The sequence below is a fragment of the Leucoraja erinacea genome, chromosome 43 (genome assembly GCF_028641065.1).
Source record: "Leucoraja erinacea ecotype New England chromosome 43, Leri_hhj_1, whole genome shotgun sequence".
Lineage (NCBI taxonomy): Eukaryota > Metazoa > Chordata > Chondrichthyes > Rajiformes > Rajidae > Leucoraja > Leucoraja erinaceus.
Genome location: NC_073419.1, coordinates 1,710,569 through 1,719,921, shown reverse-complemented (window position 1 = coordinate 1,719,921; position 9,353 = coordinate 1,710,569). Strand labels below are relative to the sequence as shown.

Here is a 9,353-nt window from a genome sequence, read left to right as displayed (position 1 = left end):
CACTATTGTAATTTGTACCACGATAAAGGGATTTAAGATTTAACTCCCTAACTCCCTCTTAAATATAGCCAATGAACTGGCCTCAACTACCTTCTGTGGCAGAGAATTCCACAGATTCACCACTCTGTGTAAAAAATGATTTTCTCATCGTTTGGATTTAGTTTGGAGGTAGAGTGGGAACAGGCCGTTCGGCACACCGAGTCCATACTGGCCTACGGTCATCTGTACACTAGTTCCATCCTACACACTTCGGACAATTTAAAGGAGCTAATTAACCTACAAACCTCTTTGGAGTGTGGGATGAAACGAGAGTACACGGAGAAAACCCATATGGTTACAGGGAAACCAAGCAAACGCCACACAGGCAGCACCCGAGGTCAGGATCGAACCGGGTGTCTGGTGCTGCCGGGTTCGATCATGACCCGATTCTCTGTGTATCTCTGTCCGTGTCTCTGTTTCTGTTGCTGCATGTCTCTCTGGGTCTGTCTCTGTCTCTCACTCTCTGTGTTTCTGTGGCCCTGTCTCTTACTCTCTCTGTGTCCCTGTGTTTCTCTCTGTCTCTCTGTGTGGGATTCATTCTTCAATCTCTCTCCTCCCCCTCTCCCCTCTCCCCCGTCCCCTTCTCCCCCTCTCTCTCACTCCCTTACTTCTCTCTCCCCTCCCCTCCTTTCCTACCTCAAGTCACGAGTTGTATTGTCATGTGTCCCAGATAGGACAATGACAATCTTGCTTGCTCCCATACTCTCTCCCCTCTCACCCTCCACTCTCTCTCCCTTCCCCTCTAACCCTCCGCTCCCCTCACACCCTCCCCTCCCCCTCTCCCTCTCCTCTCCCCCAGGGCTGGGTGGTTGACAGCCGCAGTCAGGGGACTGCGCCTTTAAGGGGGCGGGCCGCTGCGAGGAAGATGACGGCGTGGGCGGGGTCGAGGCCCTTAGCAACGTGTCGCCGCCACAGCCTCACCTCCACCTCCATCCCCGCCATCGCCCACAACTCCTCTCACCGCCGCCGACTCGGCCACTCTCCCTCTCCTCAACCCCGGCAGATGTGGCACGAATGGCTGCAACTCTGCTTCTCTTTATCGCTTCTTATTTCACCAGCAAGGTGCGGGGGGGGCGGCCCTTAGCAACGTGTCGCCGCCGCAGCCTCCTCCCCCCCCCCCCCCCCCCCCTGTAACTCCCTCCCTCCCTCTCACCGCCCGCCACCGCCTGCAGATGTGGCACAAACGGCTGCAACTCTGCTTCTCGCTGCTCTACACCGCCTCTTATTTCACCAACAAGGTGAGGGTCACAAGTGATAGGAGCAGAATTAGGCCATTCGGCCCATCCAGTCTGCCATTCAATCATGGCTGATCTATCTCTCCCTCCTAACCCCATTCTCCTGCCTTCTCCCCATAACCCCTGACACCCGCACTAATCAACAATCTATCTATCTCTGCTTTAAATATATCCACTGACTTGTGGCCTCCACAGCCGTCTGTGTCAACGTATTCCACAGATTCACCACCCTCTGACTAAAGACATTCCTCCTCATCTCCTTCCTAAAGGAATGTCCTTTAATTCTGAGGCTGTGTCCTCTAGTCCTAGACTCTCCCACTAGTGGAAACATCCTCTCCACATCTACTCTATCCAGGCCGAGTAATATAGTCAGGATTAAAGGAAGTGCCGGATCACCAGTTGCCGGATAATCAGTGGCGAACCTGAAGATACAGTTATGAAAGGCATAGATGGAGTAGACAGTCAGATTCACAACACTCTGACTGAAGAAGTTTCTCCTTGTCTCCTTCCTAAAGGAACATCCTTTAATTCTGAGGCTGCGACCTCTGGTCCTAGACTCTCCCACTAGTGGGAACATCCTCTCCACATCCACTCTACCCAAGCCTTTCACTATTCTGTAATGTTTCATTGAGGTTCCCCCCTCATTCTTCTAAACTCCAGCGAGTACAGGCCCAGTGCCGACAGACGCTCATCACATGTTAACCTACTCATTCCAGGCCGATGGGACGGAACTGCAGGACATTCAGCCCCTCCAGCCTGTGCTGCCCCTCAGCAACTTCACTGGTGATCTTTATCTCAGCATTATGTCCCTGTCCCATCCCCATTCCTCTCCCCTACTCCACACCTCAACCCCTGGATGTTTCTGATCCACCAATCCATTAATCTCAGTTATGAGTAAATATAGCTATACTGGTCTTTGGTTAGGCAGCATTTGGATATAAGAGTCAAGAAGTGATGATGTAACTTCATAAGTGTTTGATAGAAGCTGGAGTAACTCAGCAGGTCAGACAGCATCTCTGGCGGAAAGCAATATCTTCATAGGCGTTTGGTTAGGCAGCATTTTTGGTGCATTTAGTCATGATGCAGCGTCCTAGGTCTTTGGTTAGGTTGCATTTAAGAGTCAGGAAGCCCTGAAACATTTGAATATAAGAGTATATATTTGTGTGTAAGAGTAACACAGTCATGATGCAGCTTCATAGGTTTTAGGTCAGGTTGCATTTGTATATCAGAGTCAATAGACAATAGGTGCAGTTGTAGGCCATCTGGCCCTTCGAGCCAGCACCGCCATTCAATGTGATCATGGCTGATCATCCCAAATCAATACCCCGTTCCTGCCTTCTCCCCATATCCCCTGACTCCGCTATTTTTAAGAGCCCTATCTAGCTCTCTCTTGAAAGCATCCAGAGAACCGGCCTCCACCGCCCTCTGAGGCAGAGAATTCCACAGACTCACCACTCTCTGTGAGAAAAAGTGTTTCCTCGTCTCCGTTCTAAATGGCTTACTCCTTATTCTTAAACTGTGGCCCCTGGTTCTGGACTCCCCCAACATCAGGAATATATTTCCTGCCTCCAGTGTGTCCAAACCTTTAACAATCTTATATGTTTCAATGAGATACCCTTTCATCCTAAGTCAGGAAGTCAAGATGCATTTAAGGTCTTTGGTTAGGCTGCAGTTGGATATACAAGTCAAGAAGTCCTGATTCAACTTCATAGACTATTATTTTTATTATTGCTCTATTATTGTTTTTTTTTAATGTGTACGTATGCGTGTGTATGTAGACACACAATGAACTTTTTTCTCATTTATTGTTTACAGTGTACTATGTTTGCATATTCTGTTGTGCTACTGCAAGTAAGATTTTCATTGTTCTATCTGGGACATGTGGCAATAAAACACTCTTGACTAGGTCTTTGGTTAGATTAGATTAGATGGAAGTTAGATTGGGTTTGTATGTAAGAGTCAGGAAGTCCTAATATGTATACAAGATTCAGGAAGTCACGATGCCCCAGGTTACATTGCATTTGGAGTTTTGTGTGATGTTCTGCTTGCCCCATCACAGGAAGGAGGACGTGAAGGCTTTGGAGGAGAGGAGGTTTAGCGGAATGCTGCCTGGATTTGAGGGCAGGAGACAGTCGTTGAGTTGAATGAAGTTTAGTTTATTGTCACGTGTACTGAGGTACAGTGAAAAGCTTTTGTTGCCTGTTAACCAATCAGTGGAAAGGCAACACATGATTACAATTGAGCCCATTTCACATCAAATGTGAAAATCAAATGCTGTATTGTTAACTCTTGAGGTTAATTTCTAAAAGCAGAATACGACAGATGTTGGAAATGTCACGTGAGCTGAATTAGGAGAACGTGTCATTGTTTCAATTGACAAAACTCCCCCATTGGGATGGCAGACCTAAATTATAGTCACGCAACAAAAGCTTTTCACTGCACCACAGTACATGTGATAATAAACTAAAACTGAAACTGTATAGGAGGGAGATCGATTGTTTTTTTGAATGGAGCCCGAACAACAAACTTGCTCTGAAGTCTCGACCCAAAACCCTTCTATCACGAGATGCGGCCTGTCCCGCTGAGTTTTACTTCAGCATTTTGTGTTAAACTTGCTCTCAATGTCAGTAAAACCAAGGAACTGATTGTTGACTTTGGAAGAATAAAGGCCAAAGATCCAAGTGCCTCTCTTCATCGATATGTCAGTTCGGCAGCGGAAAGAGTCAACAACTTCAGGTTCCTGGGCGTGCATATCTCTGTAGATGTGTTCTGGACCCAGCACATTTATGCAATCATAAAGAAAGCCCCTCAATGCCTCCACATAAAAGATTGAGGAGATTGGGTATGTCGAGGAATATTGCCTTGAACTTCTACAGGTGTATGATGGAGAGCACATTAACTGGTTGCATCGCAGCCTGGTTCGGCAATTCGAATGCTCTGGAACGAAGCAGATTACAAATCATGGTGGATGCTGCCCGGTCCATCATGGGTACTGACTTCCCCACCATCACAGTAATCTATGGGAGGCGCTGTCTCAAAGGCTGCCAGCATCATCAGAGACCCACACCACCCTCTCATTTCACGGGCATAGGAGTTTGGAAGCCTCAACATCCAGATTCAGGAATAACATTTCCCTACAACCATCAGGCTATTGAACGCTACAAACTCCCAAACTCCAAACTGCCTTGTTTGTACTAGGGTCATTACGTCTTGTTTTTGCACTATATTGCGTTTAAAAAAAAAAAAAAAAAAAATTCTTGAACATCTTGCTTATTATGGTGTCTGCTGAGTTTAGGGTTGCCAACTGTCCCGTATTAGCTGGGACATCCTGTATTTTGGGCTAAATTGTTTTGTCCCATACGGGACTGCCCTTGTCCCGCATTTGACTGCTACTACTTGGGTCGAGGGGACTGTCAGGTCAGCTGTCCGACCTTCGGACCTTCGCTTACTGCTGCCACACCACCACCCCTCCTTCTCTTGACCGATCATCAGTTCATGAATTGGAAGGGGCACCGGACTTTGCGCGCGACGTCGCCTGTGCCAAAACTCCTCGAGGGCCTGTCCCACTGTACGAGTCATCCCGACTAGTTTTTTTACTCGTGGACATTTTTCATCAGTATGAAAAAACGTCCCGACTTTCCTGATGCCCCGAGTACCGACGGTTAGCATAACGAGCCGCTACGAAACATCCACAAACTCCTACGGACTCGCTACGAACATTCTGCGAGTTCGAATCAGGGGAAAACTCGTGAGAATTCGTGAATTACCTCGTACAGTGGGACAGGTCCTTCAGCTGGCACGCCGGCTGGGCTTTGTGTGCAGTTCAGCACCCGGGCCAACTCATCATACACCCAGCCACGGCTGAGTCGGTCAACGAATTGCCGTCGGGAATTTGCCCCGTATTTTAACCTTTTGTCATTTATTTGCGAGTGGGATATTTGGCAACCCTAACCGAGTACAATGTTTATATCTGACCCGTCTGAAGAAGGGTCTCGACCCGAAACGTCGCCCATTCCTTCTCTCCAGAGATGCTGCCTGACCCGCTTTTTGTGTCTGCCTTCGATTTAAACCAGCATCTGCAGAACCGTGACACTCTAATTCCTGACATGCCGCCCTTTGAATGCTTGCGGTTGGTCTTGCTGTAAATCTCAAATGTCTAATCATTTCTTTCTTTTTCAGTATGTCCTTTCAGTGTTGAAGTTTACCTATCCAACACTTTTTCAAGGGTACGTATTATTCATGGGTAATATTATCGGAGCTTTAGAATGGATCATGATTTTTCTATTAAATGTGATTTCTCTTCCGGCTGCTCCAGTTGATTTTTTTCAACTACCTCTAGTTCAACTACCTCTACCTCAACTACCTTTGGTAACCCTCGGACTATCCTTGATCACTGTCTTCACCTTGCATTATACATTATTCAGTCTAAAGGGTCTCGACACCAAACTTCACCCATTTTTTCTCTCCAGAGATGCTACCTGTCCCACTGAGTTACTCCACCATTTTGTATCTTATCGGTGGTTTAAACCAGCATCTGCATTTCTTTCCTGCACATTCCCTTATTATAAAATATAAATGGCTTAATTGTAATCATGTATTGTCTTTCTGCTGACTGGTTAGCATGCAACAAAAGCTTTTCACTGTACCTCGATACACGTGACAATAAACTGAACTACTACTGCTTGTTTTTTTTCTTTTTGCAGTTGGCAAACAATTGTGGGAACTGTCTTACTTCAGGTAGCCTGGAAACTAGGATGGGTGGAGCTGAGAAGCAGCTTTCTCTGGTAAGGAACCTGTGGTAACATCATTCACTCGAACTAAAGCGTGTCGAAGGTTTGATTTATTTGCTTAGAATTACCAATTTAAATGTAATCACAATTCAGATTTAAACAGAAATTTTATTCCTGTCAAACCACATGGTTGCATCAAACTATTTTCAGGAAGTGGTACAAGATCACCTTGACAAAACTAGAGACACTATTTTGCAGGTACGAGCGTGGAGTTTTAGAGGCTCTGAGATATGCACATGGAAGTGTGCGGAACAGAGTGATATGGATGTGTGAGAAAGAACTGCAGATGCAGGATAAAATCGAAGGTAGACACAAAATGCTGGAGTAACTCAGCGGGTCAGCCAGCATCTATGGAGAGTAAGAATTAAATCTTCTGAAGAAGGGTCTCGACGCGAAACGGCGCCCATTCTTTCTCTCCATAAATGCTGCCTGACCCGCTGTGTTACTCCAGCATTTTGTGTCTACCTTAGAGCAATGTGGATCATGTACAAGCAGATGAGATCAGTTTAACTAGGCATCACTGGGCACAAACATTGTTTCAGTGGTGTTTTATTGTCACATGTGCAAAGTGCGAATGCACAGTGAAATTAGTTTCTTCCAAACAGTCCAGTAGAATATCACCATACCACCCCTGGTTACCAAGTGTACAGAAATAGTCAACTGAGCCCGCAAAAAAGAGGCACCATGTTTCGGCGCCATATTCCAAGCCCAATCTAGTCCCCGATTCAGGCAAGCCCGAGGCTGCTCGGGCCTCCAGCCATCGCCTTCCTTGGTCAACCAGCAACCAACATTTTGGCTGAAGGACCTATTCAAGTCCTAGTTCACATTTACTGTCACGTGCACCAATTGGGACAGTGACATTTGAGTTACCATACAGACATACGAATAAAAACACAATTCACAGTAGAATTTAACATAAACATCCACCACAGTGGAACCAACGTTTCTCACTGTGATGGAAGGCAATAAACTTCAGTCATCTTCCTCCTTTCTTCACCCGAGGTTGGGACCTTTGAACCCTCCGCAGTCGCTGCTACAGACGGCCCGATGTACAGGCCCTCTCGCCGGGATGATCGGAACACACTCTGCGGCTTGGAGTTTCCGAATCAGCCGCTTCGAGTGCTGCCCTGTTTTATGTTCACTCTCAGACAGCTGCCCCGAGCAATAACTTTACTGGAGGTGTCCACATTCTGTAAACAAATTAAAAATAAATCCTGTAATTCAAATATCGTTAGCTACCCACCCCGTAGAACGCAAAGCGCTAGAGTAACTCAGTGGGTCAGTCAGCATCTCTGAAGGACATCAATAGGCAATGTTTTGAGTTGGACCCCTCTTCAGATTGTTTGAATGGTGCCAGAACAGACTGCCTATCCATAGAAGGTACACAAAAAAGCTGGAGAAACTCAGCGGGTGCAGCAGCATCTATGGAGCGAAGGAAATAGGCAACGTTTCGGGCCGAAACCCTTCTTCAGACTGATCGGGGGCGGGGGTGGGCGGGGACAAGAAAGGAAAGAGGAGGAGGAGCCCGAAGGCTGGGGGATGGGAGGAGACAGCAGGGGGGCCGAGGAAGGGGAGGAGACAGCAAGGACTAACAAAATTGGGAGAATTCGATGTTCATGCCCCCAGGATGCAGACTCCCCAAACGGAATATGAGGTGCTGTTCCTCCAATTTCTGGTGCTGCTCGCTGTGGCCATGGAGGAGACCCAGGACAGAGAGGTCGGAGATGGAGTGGGAGGGGGAATTGAAGTGCTGAGCTACTGGGAGGTCAGCTTGGTTATTGCGGACCGAGCGGAGGTGTTCGGCGAAACGATCGCCCAACCTCCGCTTGGTCTCACCGATATCCATAGATGCTGCCTAACCAACTGAGTTACTCCAGCACTTTGTGTTTCACTCAAGATGTCAGCATCTGCAGTTCCCATAATCATACGAAGATGCATTTCTGTTTATTTGGAGAGACAATAAAGAAATTTGCCATAACTATGATCTGGTGAATATAGAAACTGAAACAATATGATTCATAAACATTTAGATTGATTGGGTAATATTTGATTTAAAAAGTTAAAGTCTAAATGCATTACAGCAGGAACATTTGACTTTATGTATTAATAATGTAATTTACACTTTGGTAGGTCCGCCAAGATTTCCTGGTTGCCTGGTGTCTTGTTATTTGTTGGCAGTATTTATGCTGGTTCCCGGGCATTATCTAAACTGGTAAGGATGTTTCTTCGTTTTGGGAACTGTAGACGTGTATATCACATTGAAGCAATTTACAAAATGTTGAAAACTATTGTAACATTGAAAATAGGTGCAGGAGGAGGCCATTCGGCCCTTCGAGCAAGCACCGCCATTCATTGTGATCATGGCTGATCGTCCCCAATCAATAACCCGTGCCTGCCTTCTCCCCATATCCGTTGATTCCACTAGCCCCTAGAGCTCTATCTAACTCTATCTTAAATCCATCCAGTGATTTGGCCTCCACTGCCCTCTGTGGCAGGGAATTCCACAATTCACAACTCTCTGGGTGAAAACGTTTTTTCTCACCTCAGTCTTAAATGGCCTCCCCTTTATTTTAAGTGTGACCTCCTGGTTCTGGGCTCGCCCAACATTGGGAACAGAACTAGGCCCATTCGACCTATCGAGTCTGCTCTGCCATTCAGTCACGGCTGATCTAAGCATCTCAACTGCATTCTACTGTCTTGATCCAATAATAACCCCTGACTCCCTTCCTAATCAATAACCTGTCAATCTCCATTGTAAAAATGCCCAATGTTGGCCTCCACCGCCATCTGTGGCAATGAATTCCACAGATTCCAGCGAGAGTGGTGGAAGTAGTGTCACTAACAGCTTTTAAGAGGCGTCTGTAAAGCATAGAAGGCCTAGAAGATGTGATTAATATGGATGTTGCCCAATGTTCAGCATGGACATGGTGGGCCGAATGGCCTGTTTCTATGCTTTATGTTCTGAAAACTATACAGTCTATTGGACCGCTTACAACCCAGCAGTATGAATATTGATGTCTCTATCTTCAAGTAACCCCTGCGTCCCCTCTCCATCCCACCCTCACCCTGGTCTATGCACTCGTTTCACTGTCGTCCTGGCAAGTTTCATTTTCTGTACAACTCGTTATCACCTAGCCTGCAGCTAGCAATAGCCCGTTTCATTTATCATTGTTAATTTTTGCATATCTTTAATTCATTTGTTCTATATCTCTCAAATCACCATCTATATCTCTCGTTTCCCTTTCCCCTGCCTCTCAGTCTGAAGAAGGGTCTTGACCTGTTCCTTTTT

General features: G+C 46.5%; 1 protein-coding gene across 5 annotated transcripts in view; it reads left to right on the top strand.

The window, feature by feature from the left end:
• Nucleotides 1-880: 880 nt before the first annotated feature.
• The window catches only part of LOC129714873 (transmembrane protein 241), a 116,819-nt gene continuing 108,346 nt past the window's right edge, over nt 881-9,353 (top strand). For 3 of the 5 annotated variants that reach the window (XM_055664720.1, XM_055664716.1, XM_055664715.1), the window contains exons 1-3: nt 881-1,101; nt 5,978-6,058; nt 8,195-8,276. In XM_055664720.1, the coding sequence (XP_055520695.1) occupies nt 905-1,101; nt 5,978-6,058; nt 8,195-8,276 (360 nt within the window). In that variant the 5' untranslated portion in view covers nt 881-904. Of the gene's footprint in view, nt 1,102-1,166; nt 1,278-5,453; nt 5,501-5,977; nt 6,059-8,194; nt 8,277-9,353 lie in introns of those variants that run through there. The other 2 variants (XM_055664718.1, XM_055664717.1) reach the window with 2 other exon arrangements.